We start from the raw sequence: 17036 nt of genomic DNA on the forward strand, positions 1-17036 counted from the left end.
GGGGTCTGTTCCCGAGCTAGCGTCGAAAATGTTTGGTCAGATCACTGTGCTCTTGTTTCTGTTTCCTTACGAAGCCTGGGACTGCAGGTGAGATGAAGGTCGTTTATAGTGAACTGCGGTGAGAGGATGATGATGCACGGTGATGATGTTGATTGGGATGATGATGCATGGGGATGACGATGCATGGGGATGACGATGCACGGGGATGACAATGCACAGGGATGATGATGCATGGGGATGACGATGCACGGGGATGACGATGCACGGGGATGATGATGCATGGGGATGATGATGCATGGGGATGACAATGCACAGGGATGATGATGCATGGGGATGATGATGCATGGGATGATGATGCATGGGATGATGATGCATGGGGATGATGATGCATGGGGATGACGAAGCATGGGGATGCAGGTGAGATGAAGGTCGTTTACAGTGAACTGCGGATGATGATGGCATCTGTGTTTCTAAACACTTAACACCACGTTGCCCAGCTCTTCTCTTATGTAAAACTCCACTTGTTTTTCCTTGATCCTTCTACTGCTAGTCTCCAGGGAACTGAAATTAATATGCAAATTAGAAACTATTTGTGATCTCCCAACTTCCAACATTGCCAAAAAGGAGAAGCATGTTTGCCTCAAGGTATTATTTGTGAAGTGTACACTAGCTCCTTCTCCTGCCAGGGCTCGTCTCTAGAGAGGCATAGATTCCTACTCAGGCTCATCAATTTATGATCATCCAACAGTGTGCACTCATTTATCAATGGACGAAGGAACATGGGGGCTCATGACAGCCTCATTTGGTTTACCCTGGGTTAGGAAGATGATGAAGAAGAAAGCAGGAACTGGCATCTGCACGTATTTGCGCAAAGGTCCAGGACTCTTCTGGAAAGTGTATTATTCCTGGACGGCAGTGCCTGGCCTGCCCCTGGCAAAGTTAATGGTGTCAATTTGTAAAGGTTCACTTGGGAAATGTTTGTGATTAATGCTTGCTCATTTACATAAGGCTTCATTGTGTAAATAAAGCTGTAGCTTTTAGCTTTCCAACAGTGGCGCTCTATTGAGATGGTAAAAGCTGGACAAAGCAGGCTGCAGAATACTTAAACTAGGTCGCTCTGGGTTTCACTGCACAAGGTCTACCCTGGTGTGTTTTATGTGTGTTACAGGGAGCCATGCAGAACAGTCTGTTTACTGTGCAAATTTGCCTTCCAAATCTTTCATAAACATACTTTCTACACTGAAGAGTAAAGCCAATTCAGTCTCGGGCTGATTTAGAAATGTTATTAAAGGAAATAAGGATGAGCATCTTCTTAATTCTTGCATTAAAATGTAAATAGGGTAATTATAAAATAATAAACTCCCTTCCCAATAAAAAATGCTCAGTTAGAGAGCTCGGTTATGCAGATTATAGCACCATTGCTAAACACTGGGAACACATATATGTCACATTTCTCCATTTGCCATCCAGATTTTACAGTTTTATTGCCCAGAAAGCAAGCATGACTCAGAAATCTCGTTTTTTTTTCCTTTCTTCTCCACAGGGCTCCTGGGTAGTGTCAGGAAGTTGGTGGTCATCTGTTAACACATTGCAGCTGTCCTTACCTGTGTTGTTTACACTTAGAAAAACTGGATGATGGTGAGCCCAGATCAAAAGTGTGAGACATTCTTAACTACAGAGGGAAACTTCTCACACTTCACACCTCCCCTCAAAGCACCCATGGGACAGATTCGTTTTTGGTTCTGCTTTTTTTTTTTTTTTCTATTTTGGTTTTGCAAACAGGGTCTTGTGTTGTCCAGGCCTCACACCTGCCCTGTAGACAAGAATGGCCGTCAACTGCTGACTCTCCCGTGTTCTGACACTGCAGGGGTGTATCACCACACCTGGCTTCCATGACACAATAGGAAGCATAATTCTGGGGTCTTAGCTGCCCTATCTGTATGACAGATGTGTTTATGTTCTGTTCTGCTGATGGTGATACTGTGGGGATTATTTTTAACCATAGAGCTGGAACAGTCCATTTTCCCATCATAAAACTAAGGTCAACAGTGTTGGTGTTATTTTCCAGGTTCAGAACCAGAACTTAAATTCAAGTTCAAGAACTTTTTTTTTGAGACAGGGTCTATATATAGCTTGTTTGTCCTGAAACTCACGTGTAGACCAGGCTGGCCTTAAACCCTCAGAGATCTGCATGCCTCTACCTCTTCCTCTTGAGAGTGGAACTAAAGGTGTGTGTTATCATGCCTGGCCCTCGAAGACTCTGAATGCAGTGTTGTACATGAAATTGAGAACACAGGGGAAGACTGCAACATGCTCTGTTTTCCTGTGTTAAGGACAGATCCCAGGCAATCACATAGCCCTTGCTGGTAAAAGCTACCTCTTTGGAATGTCCTACCATCTTCCAGAAGGGGTTCAATTAATCCTTAGACAAAAGTCAACTTACTGGAAATAGTATTGTAGGTGCACCTGCAGATTTAGAGGCAAGATGCCCAGATTTATATCCTGGTTCTGTTGTGTATTGACTATGAAAATATATACAATACTCCTAAATGGGAGACAACCTACATGGTCACTTAGAAGGCACTGAACCAACAACCATGGGACATGGGCACACAAATGCTAACAGGTACTAAGTAAACAGAGTATGGGGAATGCACACAAAAATACTAATGGGTACTAAGTAAATAGAGTATGGGGAATGCACACAAAAATGCTAACGGGTACTAAGTAAACACACAATAGGGCACGCACACACAAATGCTAATGGGTACTAAGTAAACAGACTATGGGGCACACACACAGAGACTAGTGTGCTACTACTGCTTTCACAGGAAATGATCATGAGCTAAAAGCAACACAAATTTGTTATTGCCTAGTTGGGTACCAGAAATGTGATGTGTATCTCTCTGGGCTAAAACGAAGGTATTAGTAAGACTGACTTGTAGACCTGCGCACACTCCTTAGCTTTTGGCACATTCCTTTAACTTCAAAGTCGTCAATGGGCAATCGATGAATCATTAATAACTGCTTCTTTTGCCTTCCTCTTCCCTTTTTAAGAAGCCTTGTATACACCAGACACATGGGCACAAGACACAGTGATGGCCATTCTTTCTGTTTTAGAGACGGGCGATTACTGCCTTTAATCCCCTTTGTGATATAAGGTAACATATTATGAGGATCTAGGATCTTAGGACATTAGCATCTTTGTCTAGCACGTTTGCAAATAAGAAGGTCAAGGAGTGCTCTACATGGACAGAAATGCTTTTCAGTGAAACACTGTGCTGTGAGAAAGACAAGGCAGGAGGTGGCAAGATGGCTTAATGAGTAAAGTGCCTGCCATGCGAACACGAGAATCTGAGCAGCCATGCAAAAGCCAAGCGTGGCAGCAGTCTGCTGGGGACAGAGAATCAGATCTCTGGAGCTCACTGACCAGACAGTCAAGCTGAAAAGATGAGCTCCAGGTTTAGTGAGAGACTTTATCACAAGAAAACAAGGGGGAGAGAGACTGAGAAAAACACCTGACATCAACTTCTGACCTTCACACTCTTGGTCACACATGTGCATGCCTGCACATATACATGTATACAAATACACATGAACATGATGCATGTGTGGTGCATAAACATCAAACAAATGAATGAACAAACCACCAATCAAAGGCAGAGAAAAGCTTGCTACTCTATACATAAGAGAAAGAAAAACACACTCACATTTAGATACAGCTCCATAAGCCAACTCCGGAAGGTTACATAAAAAGTACAAAGTGTTGATAGTAATTGGGAACGACAAGTCAGGCTTGAGGAGATCAAATGGATAATATTTTAAAGAGGATGTATTTATCCTTATGTGTGTGCGTGTTTCACCTGCATGGATGCCAGTGCACTAGAGTGTGCTGTACCATGGAGACCAGAAGAGGGTGCTGGTTCCCCGGAAAATGGAGTTATGGATGGTGCTGGGAATGGAACCCAAGTGCTCTGCAAAAGTAGTTAGTATTTTTCACGGCTGAGTCATCGCTCCAGCCCCAAGGCAGATTGATTTTTTTAAGTACCTTGATAGCTGTGGGTTTTGTAGTAAGTACTAAAATCGGGAAGTATACATCTTCATGGGTGATTTTTAACAAAAAGAGAGGGTTTGGGGAGTCTGGGTATTCACCCTGCTCTCTTTACAACCTGAGGGAATTGAGATCTCAATAATACTGAAGTGTCGAATGAATCGACATCCTATGTTTCTCTGTTTATGTCAGTACATTTAAATTCTTCAGAATGGAATTTTATGAGGTACCAGTCACCAGTCTTTAGTTGAAATCACATTAAATATAATTGTTTAGACCATGATCAACTTAGTCAGGGCAATTTAATTGTGTTTACTGTGTAGAACTATGAAAATGTCACATCGTGGTATACATGAAGAAGGATGCCTTGTTATTTTTGTATTTCTAAAAACACATTAAATCTGTGGTATGCTCTTTGCAAAATGGCTATTTGAATCCCGAAACTTGGGAAATCCCACATCTAAGATACAGTCTTCAGATCCCATCTGCACTGGAAACTGGTACATTTTTTTTCACTTTTTTTTATTGAGCTATGCTTTTTTTCTCTACTTCCCTCCTTCCTTTCCCTCCTCTTCAACCCTCTAATGTGACCACCACATTCCCAGTTTACTCAGGAGATTTTGTCTTTTTCACCTTCCTATGTAGATCCATGGATGTCCTCTTAGGGTTCTCTTTGTTGTCTAGGTTCTCTGGGGTTGTGAATTGTAGGTTGTTTTTTTTTCTTTGCTTTATGTCTAAAAGCCACTTATGAGTGAGCTATATTATAGCTGTCTTTCTGGGTCTAGGTTACCTCACTCACTATGTTTTTTTCTAGGTCCATCCACTTTCATGAAAATTTCAAGATGTCATTATTTTTTTACAGCTGTGTAGTACTCCATTGTGTAAATGTATGGCATTTTCTTTATCCATCTTGGAAACTGGTTTTGTCTGGTAGTTGAATATTACCAGATTTCTACTGTTATTTATTTTTTATACATTTAAAAACTGACTTAGAATTTACCCTTCCCTTGGTACCTCTTTTCAGCAGAATGCCTATGTTGGCTAGTTATAGAAAATTTTTCCCATATTTATATGAAATGGAAACATAATTTGTATAACAACATTAGTCTTTGGCTATTTAGTAAGATTGAACACATGCATGAAATGTGATAGTTCTTGTCAAAACTCAGTGGTCTTCTTTAGCATTCCCTCATTTTTTTCATAATTTCTAATTTTCAAATATTTTTGACAAGCAAATAGAATCAATGGGATCCAATATAAAACAAGAGAATGTCCTAACTTTTATGACCAATTACTTGACCTACTGTTCAGATTTGAAGCACCAAATCTAAGTCACTTGGAAACTGGACACCCTGGAGCCAGTGGATCATCAGGAGGAACCGGTGATGAGCGGCCACAGAGCAGGCACATGTGAAGAGGTGGACATCTTAAGGCCAATCAGCACGGGCACAATCAACACACTTCAGAGAGCAATAAAAAAGTGATACTCACGTCCGAGTTAAAGCGCAGCTGACAGACATTACAAGAAATAACTTGTTTCTTCTTCGGGGGAATGGAGACTCCAAACGTGTGGTTGATGACGGCCTTCTGCACAGGGTCCATCTGAGGAGCAATGATTAAAAACAAAGGGTCAAAATCATCTTCAAAGGAAAGACAGAGACAGCACTGCAAGAACAGAAGAGGGGCACGATTCCTCCTTAAGGTTTTAACTCTTAGTTTCCCAATGAGGCTATCAAAGAATCTCACTCTCCAGTAAGGCTGTCTCCAGGAATTAAGGATAAAAATGAAAGCCAAACAAACCAAAGACCACAAGAGAGTCACCACTCCCCTAGCAACCTGCTGTCAATGAAAGGAGGCATGGGACATTTTAAAGAGTCACACTACAGAAAACCAAAGATTCACGTGTTAGGGTTAAAATTAAGTTGTTAATGTTTTCCTTGTAGGAAGCGATAATGCTCAGCATGGTTCTCGAATGATCTCGGTGACAGTCACTACAGATATATTTAACTTCTTCAGTTTTGATTTATGGCAAAGTTGTAAATGTCAGGCTCTTATTACAGAAGAGAAAGTGTGTATCTTTATTTTAAAATAATTTATTAGCTTTCATGTCCTATGGATTGAAATTCACTGTCCTGGAAAGTATATTACAAATGAACACTCAGATGCATGTATCAGATTGGTTAATATGCAGTCCTTGTTTAAATATTGATCAAGCAAGGTTTTGATTAATAGCCTACGATTCCTTTTGGCTTCCATATAAAACATACATATTAGGGAAAACGTACGGTAATGAAAGTATTCAGCCACAGGAAAATGCACTGTGTCGAGCCCTCACCCTTACAGAAACAATTCTAAATAGACGTGGAGTAGATAAAAAGAGACCGTGATGATTCTCCCATGGACCCCAGAAATTAATCTCCAGCATTAACATCAGACAACCGGCAGCTCCCGAAACAATGCAGGCGGCGAGCGATGAATCACTCAACAGGTGTGTCGTGAACGAGCACGGGTCAGCTGACACCACCACCAAGGAAATCTCCCAGGCTCCGAGTTTCACAGGGGATTAGTCGATGACATTTGAGCGAGAAGAAATGATCCCATCCCTGATCATGCTTATAAATCAAGAAAGTATAAAATTAGCACTGAGGATAACTGACGCGCAGCGAGAAAGAGTGCCGAGCCGTTGCTCTCTCTGTCACAGCAACAGGAGTCCTGAGACGTCCGTGAAACACAACGGGAAGCAGAGAAGAGGAGAGAATTCACCTGAGGGGGGTGCGGAGCACTGGGGACACTGGGGGGGGGGGGGAGGCAGAAACTGGGAAAATACAGTGAATTCATGTATGAGTCTCCAAAAATAAAAAATGTGAAGTTATTAGAATCAGCCTCCTTTTGGTACAAGTTTAAGAGTTGGGAGAGGAGAAGTAAAGGAACGGCCACTATGAACACAGGGGTGATGGTTGGTGATGGTTTGAATGCACATTTTCTGGAGCGGCAGAGAGGGTCTCACATCCCAACCTAAAGCCTCGTGGATGCTAGGCAAGCGTCACCACAGTCTTAACTCGACAGTCCTTGAATTTTATCGCATAAGGATTGGACAACACAGAATTAAGTTAAACAAACAAAAAAAAAAAAACCTACCAGTGCGAAAAGAAAATCCCAAAAAGTCAGGAAAGAAAACTTGGGTGTTTATTTTCTTTGTAGATGTGTCTATCGAAATACTTTCTGATGGCTCCTAGGAATATAGCAGCATATCGAGTTGTATTAGGCCTAAACAACCAATACATAGACTAACCTAACTGGCAGTATTTTTAAAAAATCCCCAAATTTTTGAAGTTGACAGAAGAGTCTGTTATCATGAGTTTTTATTCTTAGCCGCTGTAAAATACTTCCCATCGGGTGATGTACAGAATATCAAGGACCAAAATGGATGGCCATCTGCCAAACGCCAGCTCATGACTGTCACTTAACTCATCTTTACTGTATCCTGCACTATTACTTTACCTTTATAACAAGCATATCTCAAAGCATAAACAATTTTATTCACTGAACCATAGCTAGAATGTACACTTTTCCTATCACTCATTCAAAAGTATACTGAAAATTAATCTTTAAATTAAAAACTTCCATTGCTTAAAATAAATACATTTCTCCCGGTTTTACCTATGGTACAGCAAAGAGGCACATACATAGAACCTAAAATATCCTAGTTTAAAATTTTTATCAAACCAAGGTAATTAGGGGTGGATTCAGCTCAATCCCTGAATAGAACTGTTTCCCCTAAATTCTTTTTCAAAGAATTCCCAATATAACTGTACTGTGCTCAAATCTGACATCTGTACCACACCAGACTGAAAACATTGCTTCCTATTTTCCATCCCTAAGTGTAAGTCAAGGCTGAACACTCCAAATATAGAGGCAGACAAGTTCCCAGCCACCTGCTTTCCAAAGCACATTAAGGAGGTCCCTGCAAGACACTGGCACCAGATTAGTGTGTAAGATCAGAGATTCCCCCACAAAGTCCATTCAGTTAGGACAGCAGCCTGAATGGCGTCCTTGTTTCCTGACTTGCTGCCTTCATTTGAACGACACGCAGCTAGCCGAATCAAAAACGTACCTCTGCTGTCTCTCATTTAAAAGGATACTTTATTGTGTTGCTTGGTCTTCTTGGGAACAGTGGGAGCAGGGCAAGCTTTTGAGCACCTACTCCTCATTGGGTTGCCTTGCCCAGCTTTAATGCAAGCGGAGGTTCCTAGTCTTAAGGCAACTTGATATGCCATGTTTTGCTGATGTCCATGGGAGACCTGCCCTTTTCTGAATAGAAACTGAGGAGTGGATTGCGGGGTACAGAGGGGAAGTGGAGGGGAGAGACTGGGAGGAGAGGAGGGAGGGGAACTGTGGTTGGGATGTAAAATAAATAATTAAAAAAAAAGAAGGGGCTGGCTAATAAGCTCATCAACTATAGGAACGTATCTAACAGAAAGAGTATATTATATACATACTACTATATTCACCGGGGTTGATCAGTCATTTACTTTAATGTATAAAGTACGCAAGAACTACAAAAGGAAAGTTTTTCTAGTAAAAAAAAAATAAATGAGTATTAGAAGTAAGTACTCTATTTCCTACTAAAAATGATCAATTTCCTTACACAGATTTTCAGAAAATATCCATGTTTTCTTCTTGTCTAAATCCCTTTTATCTTTTCCATAAATGTTTATTTTGATGGCAGATCCTGAGTGTCAGTGTGGATTGAGACAAGTACACCTCTCTCGGTATATCTGTGAGTCCACTTCCAGAGAGGATCAACTAAGCCAGGGATGGGGGTGGAGACAGAGGGAGCTGGGAGACGATGTGGGGCGGGACACGCAACCCATCCTATTGTGAGTGGCACTACTCAATAGGCTGGAGGACCAGGGAGGAGCTAGAGGGCAAGGAGGAGGAAACCCCGCAGTACAAGCCTCTACTGTCCCCTCTGCCCATCAGGATGGCAGCTGCTCAGGTCACCACACCAACCCTGCCATAAAGGAATGGAACCCAAAGTCTCTCCTCCTATGACTTGAACGTAATATGTCTCACGTGGGCTTGGTGTTCCATCTTTCATGGGTGGTGTTAGGGAGACAGATGGTGGAGGTTGGGAGAGGTCAGGCCTCCCTGGAAGAGGCAGACTACTGGGCACCAGCTGCTGAAGGGTATACCTGGCCCCCAGTCCCTCCCTCCCACCCTGTTTCCTATCCCTGGTGAGAGGGGTAGCTTCTGCCAACCACACACACCATCCCAACATCACAATGTTCCTTCTGCCTCATCATAGGCCCAGAACAAACAGAGCCACAGACTGTTGGCAAGAACCTCTGAGACTGTGATTTAGAATGAAGTCACTCTTTTTAGGTTGTATTTTCTTTTCTATTTTGGTCACATGATCCCTTGAAATGAGTGCTGGGTTCTGACACTGCCCTGCAATATCTGAACCATATGCGTGAGTTTCGGATTTGCACTTTCATACAAAGAGGTTTCATATTTTTAAAAAAGTAGAAAATGGTAATATTCTGAAGTTTGTTTTATATCTTTCTGCAATGTTCTAAAAGTTAGATAAAAGGAATTACTATTAATTAATTGCCTTTTTTTTTTTTGTCGTGGATGGTCATTCTCTGTAGCCATAATAAGATCTGTGGGCAGATCAACGGCAGTGGTGGAGTTGGGTTGAACGCAGTCATCGGTCATCACCACATTGAATCCGAGCAGCAGAGGTCCTCACTGGAGGGAGGGAGCGCCTACGAGGCTCATGGGACTTATGGGTTCAGGAGCCTTCATGTACTTTATGCGGTCTCCCCCTCCATACCCTGAGGTTACATAGGTAAGCAATGGATGGTGAGGACCGCTTTGGTCATGAAGTTGCTTGCAAACTGCCCAGGGGGCTTCTCAGTAGTGCGGTTTACATGAGTTGTGCATGCCCTGGGCAGGACTCCTCAGTAGCATCGATGCCTGTATGTTGCCCATAAGACTTTCTGACTACCTTTGAGGTGTGCACACCCCTGCGAATAACCCCGATACATTTATGGGCAGAACGGGGACAATAGACTTGCACAGAGTCCGTCCTCAGCAACTGGGCCGAACAGACGATCTTTCCTACCTCCCCAGGAGACACACAACAGTGCCAACTCTTTATTCATTCAGCGATCTCCAGAATGAATAATGGATCCTAGGTTAATAAAGACATTCTCATAAACCCTAAAAATGTCAAGTTAAATTTACCAAATGAAAAAATGCATATGTACATAATAATTTCATATATAGAATGTTAAGGTAAATTATTAGAAGAACTTCAATTATACACCAAAGCAATATTTTCAAAGATTTAATTGGCAGTTCATAGACATTGAATTGTTAAACATGAGTTAATTTCAACAATTTATTAAGTCTAAGATGTAAGTTTTAAATGGCCCAATGCTTGTTACTTAGTTATATCAATTTAGCTCATGCTATTTCTGTTTACGCAAAAAGTCTACGGAGAGGGATAATTATGATTTGCTGGGAAATAATAATAAGAAAGCTTATACAAGGAAAAATAATAAATCCCTGCCATACAGCTCCAGCTTCCAGAATCCCTTACCTGGCAGAATTTATTGGTCCCAAATAAGCCTCTTCTTTTCTAAAAAAAGTAAAAGTTAGAAGTAATCACCTGGTGCTTTGAGAAGAACGTGCAAATTCACATGTATTTACATGACTTAGCAACCCACTTCCGGTTCCCGCAAATTCACATGTATTTATAGAACTTAGAAGCCCACTTCCGGTTCCTGCAAATCCGCACGTATTTACAGGATTTAGAAGCCCACTTCCGACTCCCGCAAATTCACACGTATTTACAGGATTTAGAAACCCACTTCTGGTTCTCGGAGGTGGAGAAGCCTGAGAAGCTCTAACTACAGCAGCAAGGGGGTGGGGGGGATTCGCATCCCTTCCAGTGAAAACCACACAGAAATGAAAAGCAAAGCCTATCGGTGCAATTAAATGGTAGATAATAAAAACGGAAGAGGGGGCAGTGGCTGGCAGCAGGAACCGAAGAGGCGGCCGGAGGCTGTGGATGGGTGGAATATTGACTATTGCAATGCTCTAAGATGAACTGATAAAGCTGGCCCGATCACCCATCTGCTACATTTTCACCATCGAAATGAGAACAAACATCCTTTTGATATCCTCTTCAAGATCACACGAGCCACAAGCCTGCACAAATATATGTGTTTTCTAAGACCATTACTTTCCCAAGTGACTTGCAGCTGTACGGGGTGAACCATCACATGAGAACGGGTGTCTGTGGAGAAATTCAGGCACAGAAAAGTGGCTCTGGCTGCCTTCCATGGAGATAGATGGAGTCTCCGGCGCTGTGGGACCAGGCGCTGGATTACATTTTAGACGTTAGATGATTTTCTAGCTGGGACTTCAATAGCATCATGAGTTTGTTCGCCCATCCCAAGACCTCTTAAGAGGCAGAAACTGAAGCTGCATCCCATGTCTTTAAACAGTTTAGCTATGGAGGAAGGCTGGGACTAGGAATAGCCGAGGTGCTACCCTAGGAAGTAGTAATATCATTCAAGAATTATAGAGGACTTTCTTTTTATCCATTCTGTTCTTAAGGTAATTTCACTTTTAAGTTCATCTACTTATACCAATGTCCTTAAAACCATTTGGTAAGCACAGATTACCTACACAGTCCATTAAGTCCACTACTCTGAAACAGAATTAGAAGCCAGGATTTTGATCGATCTATGTATATTTTTATATTTAAAAGTCATCCATCCAATAAACACCTCTGGAGTGCTATTATGGCTCAGACGGTGTTCCGATCTGCATGCGGACACGAGTCAACCATGAGAGGGACATAGTTTTAAAGCAGAAATGTGCAACGCTACAAACTAATTAACTGAAACTGGAGGCTGAAAGTCACTAGTAAGCAAAATAAGAAGGCATGGGAAACAAACAAACAAAGGGTTTGTTTCCTGTACAACAACCAACGGGGCTCTATCTCCCTTTTCCGGACTTTTCACACTTCAGGTATCCAAAAACAAGAGCCTTCTCTCAGCGTGTGACATCGGTGTTATCCTGCAAGGGTCTTTGGAATTCCGTTCTCTAGATGTGCACTGTCGCTAATAAACATCAAAAGGGCAGTTTCGCTTCTCGGAGCCTTCCTTTGGGCTAGGGCATGTGGAGGGGTTAGCTCGCGCATCCTCACTGAAGAGTCCCCTGTACAGAAGAATCCCAGGCTCCTATAAAGTCGATTGCTCTTCATTCACCCTTTGGGTTAGGTCCTGGACTCAGGCTTCAAGCTTAGGCATGGCTCTCTCTCCACACTGACCAACACTGCAGAGAACGGCGGGGCCCTGTATCACCTGGCACAGGATGAGTCTGGAGCTTCTAGAATCCGGAAGGCAGCTGCCCTTACAAGTGCCTTGGAGAAGTGCCCGGGCTTTTCTCTTTTTGATTCTGTCTGCTCTTGATATGACCCCCATTCCAACTGAGTGCCTTCTTGAAAGCCTTATAAAACGTGGAATGTTCCCAATACATACACAAATTGTAGCTGTGTGAACAGAACGTAAACAAAACACTCTGAAAATGCTTAAGAGATTTCAGGTCATCGGAGGTAGGGGGTGCATGGTGGGGGCGGAGTGTGGTCATCCACAGCTACCTTCCTTTACCACCGCAAAGAGGACTGCAGTTACTAAACTCTGCGGTTTAGGACGTTCTGGAAGTTTGCCCAAGCATCAGCTTTTTAATTGTGACATTATCAAATTACTGTAGTACACAAAGAATATTCTTCTCCAACCCTTTCTTTCTCAAAATCAGACTTACAGGGGCAGATGACAAAAGTGTCCCGTCACACTTCAAATATTCACGAAATGACAGAAATATTCATGAAATGACATACTTAAAAGTGACAGCTGAGTTACGGGAGAGCAATATCTCTCTAAAGTTACTTCAAAAGCAGAGATAGGAAAGAACAAAGAGGCCTGCTCGGGAAGAAGTGTTTCGGGGGAGAGAGGAGAGGCTGGGAGAGGGTAATGGCCATAAGTGACTACAATTCATCATATACCTGTGTGAGACTGTGGAGGAGAAAGCTTGCCTGCTCTCACACTCCGCTCTGAGGGGCTCTGAGAGCCAACAAGTACCCCGTTTATTCCCTCGACAAAGGGGATGGCTTGGAGGAAGGAAAAAACATATTCCTCATCCAGTTTGAAGAAACATTTAGTAAAGACAGTCGGTCTGCATATTCTGGACATTATTCTAGAATCTCATTTTGCAGGATCAAAAGGAACACACAGACTATTCTTAAACTAATCTGTTTTTAGGTGTTAGGAGTCCTAGGATTAAAGGGTTTATTTTTTTAAAAAAAAATAATAAAGTAAAACATAGTAAGATAAAACAAAACCATACTGGAGGTGACAAGACTAAAAGATGGAAAAGAGAAGTCACAGAAACCAGATACCCACTTTTTTACACACTAAAACACTAAACTGGAAGCTGTAACATATATGACCTGATGCAGGCCTGTGCATGCTACCTCAGTCTCTGGGAATGCCTATGAGCTTCCATCTTGTTGATTTAGAGAGCCTTGTTTTCTGGGTGTCCTCCATCCCCTCTGGCTCTTACACTCTTTCCACCTTTTCTTCTGCCGGGTTCCCTGAGCCCTGAAGGGAGGGATCTGATAGAGACATCCCTTTTAGGGCGGAGGTTCCATGGCCTCTCACTGTTTCCGTAATGTCTGGCTGTGGGTCTCTGTATGCATTCCCATCTGCTGCCAGAGGAAGCTTCTCTGATGATGGCTGAACAAGGTCCTGATGTGAGTGTGTGTATATACCCCACTCCCGACACATGCACACACACACACACACACACACACACACACACACACACACACACACGCGTGCGCGCGTGCGCAAACACACGCACACGCGCACACACACACGCGCGCACGTGCACACGCACACACACACACCAATGTCATTAGGAGTCATTTTAGTGTTCTCTCTTCTGTCTCTCCCTCTTTTCCCCCATTTGCATTTATTTATTTTTAAGCAGTGCCTGCCTCACACTATAGCTCAGGCTACTCTGGAACTCAGTATGCAGCCCGGATTAGCCATAAACTCACGGCAATCCCCCTGACCTTGACCTCCCATGTCCTGGATTATAGGTGTTAGCTAGCATGCCCGGCTTGACAGACTATTTTTAAACTGTTCTGAGTAGAAAAAAAAAAAAATCTTTAAAGCCCATTCCTTCTGGTAGGTAGTTTTGTTGTTATTTTGTTACTGGGAGATGCCATAAGGCTAGTGTGTCTCTCTTACTGACATGGGATGTCTGGACTCTGACAGTAGATCCTTGTATGTAGCAAACATTGTAACTACATATATAATCACCACGTGCCTGGTGATTTCCCATGCTACCCAGGATCAAGAGAAATGACTCAAAGGTGCACTTACGCTGCTGTGTCATTTGAAATGCTACACCAGTGAGAGCTCACAGAGCTCAGTGTAAACAAAGAGACGGTCACCTTAGTCCTTTGTGGGCACAGTGCTGCTTACACGTGTACCCAGCACGATCTTGGAGAGTGATGATCCTATCGGAGAGTTAGATGGACAAACTAAAGAGGTTCTGAGGCATAGGAGTCCCAACTCAGTATAATAACATGCATGCAGAGGTCTGACTGGTTGATTCGATGAATTAGAAAACACAGACTAAATTCGACCCATACTGCAACTGCCCCTCTCAGGGAAATAAGCTGAGCCATGGCTCAGGGAACTTCTGCTGTTCTTTGCTTCCATTCTTAAACAAGAAAATGTTAAGACGCAACTAAAATCATTAGGAAAGAATGTATTTTTTTTTTCCAATCAGGATACATTCCAAGGATGGTTTCATTTTATTCTTACTGTCCCAATAATTAAAATAATTTCTGGTCAAATTATAAACACAGAATTGATAGATTTGTGTTCACCTTCAAAGATACTGTAACTATACTTCCTACCATATTACTACCTAGGCTGTTGAAAGACATGAGAAAAACTAAAGTATTTGTAAAAGAGACGAAACTTTTATTTGGGACCAGTGAAGAAATGAATGAGAATTTACCTCTATTACAAAATTTAACAGCTCCGTACAAGATGGGAAATGGTGGGAAGTAAGATTAATATTTTCTTATCCCCAGGGAAGTCACTTCCTTCAAAGTATTGTTTTATTTTTCTCAGTAAAATATATTAGCATTTTAAAAAATCCACGGTTGACTATGACCTGGGTAGCACAAGTATAAATACCCATGAAGTTGTTACAGTTTGCTGTGCAGAGTAATAACAACAGGGATTGGCTTCACCAAGAGAATGCAAAATAAATAGACTGTCTCCTGCGTTGCTTAGTATCAGGTCTCCTTGGGGTGAAATAAAACAAGATAATATATATCATTGCAGGAACTCAGGCTAAGGAATCTTTTCATTTGAGGGCAGGTTAGGAGAATGATTGTTCTGTAACACATTTGAAGAAAAGAACTATCCTAATGTTTGGAAGATAGGCCAGATAGAAGATAATCTTCAAAACTGGTGTGTGTGTGAATGTCTGCACATGTGTGTGTGGTGTATGCATGTCTATATACATATGTGTGTGTGTGTGTGTGGTGTGTATGTCTGTACGTGTGTGTGGTGTGTGCATGTCTGTGCGCGTGCAGTATATCCATGTCTGTACACGTGTTTGTGTGTGTGTGGTGTGTGCGTGTCTGTATGTGTGTGTGTGGTGTATGCATGTCTGTGCACGTGTGTGCATCTGGTATTTGCATGTCTGTGCACGTGTGTGTGCAGAAAAACATCAGGTGTCCTGATCTCCCATCACCCCCCTATTCTCCTGAGACAAGTCTCTCACTGAATCGGGAGCTCAGTTATCTGTCACTAGTCTGGTTGACCACTCCCGATGCTGGGGTCTCAGGCACACCATTGGCCACTCCTGGTTCTTTATGTGGGTACAGGGAGTCAGAGATCCCTCAGGCCTTTGTCTTTACACAACAAGCCTTCTTTCCTACTCACTGAGCCATCTCACCAGGCCTCCAAAAAAACAACTCCCAAAGACATCCATTAAATTTCCATAGCAGACACTTCAGCACCCCAACATGTTGTGGGAGCACATTCTGCTCCTTCAGCCAATAGCCTTTAAGACATCGGCCTGCTTGGGTGTGGTCTCTTATACTGTAAAAGCAGCTGTAAATGTGTGCCCACGTGCTTCCAGCTGCTAGACTCTGTTCCTGTTCACACAGAGGACTGTTATCTAGGATGGCGATCTGTAAGTTTTCCCCTTAAATAAATAACCCCTTTATTATTCATAATTCTGAACTGGTGTGGGACTGTTTTGTGACTTATACCATCACCAACATAAGTCTGAGAAATAGTATTTTAAAAATAAAATTCTTCAGTATTTATTATTATTATTATTATTATTTCTTCAGTATTTTGGGGGGCTTGCATGTATGTCACCTGATTCTACGTCTGACACCAACAAACGGTTTTAAGGATGACTGGTGTGAGATCACCAAGTTCCTGTAAATGAGGATAGGTTGACTGGCTTTCTGTAAAAGGCTAAGAAAACACTACAAGAGCTTTCAGAGAGACGAGGGAGGTGATCTTCCCTGATTTAAGAATCAATACGCCGCAGGACCAGCAAAGCATAGGAAATGGCATCCTTTCAAAACTGCTTTGCCTAAGCAAGTTGGAATGCTGCTCAAGAACTCAACACATACAGCACAGTGCTGGAGGAATCAGGTCCGTGATGCACATTAGAAACAGAGAAGACGACAAAAAGGAAACTGCTCTAGATAAAGGCAGGAACGTGGGCCTGCTTGATAGACTCTTAGCTCCGCAAAGCAGGAACAGTTCCCCCTGAATACCCCTGATGATAGCTCGTTGCTCACTCTCTCTCTGGGATTGCGCTGAGATGCAGGAGGCTGCATGCAATGCATCTGGAGTGT

The 17036-nt window shown here is 42.5% G+C and overlaps 1 protein-coding gene across 7 annotated transcripts in view; it reads right to left on the bottom strand.

Moving 5' to 3' along the window:
- Znf385b (zinc finger protein 385B) overlaps positions 1-17036 on the bottom strand; it is a 394076-nt gene that overhangs the window by 66503 nt on the left and 310537 nt on the right. For 5 of the 7 annotated variants that reach the window (XM_085680921.2, XM_048425958.3, XM_048425960.3 and 2 more), the window contains 2 exons: positions 10659-10697; positions 5543-5653 (listed from right to left, as the gene is read on the bottom strand). In XM_085680921.2, the coding sequence (XP_085537047.1) occupies positions 5543-5653; positions 10659-10697 (150 nt within the window). The remainder of the gene's footprint in view (positions 1-5542; positions 5654-10658; positions 10698-17036) is intronic. The other 2 variants (XM_085680926.2, XM_085680922.2) reach the window with 1 other exon arrangement.

The sequence above is a fragment of the Myodes glareolus genome, chromosome 21, assembly GCF_982192425.1.
Source record: "Myodes glareolus chromosome 21, mMyoGla1.1, whole genome shotgun sequence".
NCBI classification, from domain to species: Eukaryota; Metazoa; Chordata; class Mammalia; order Rodentia; family Cricetidae; genus Myodes; species Myodes glareolus.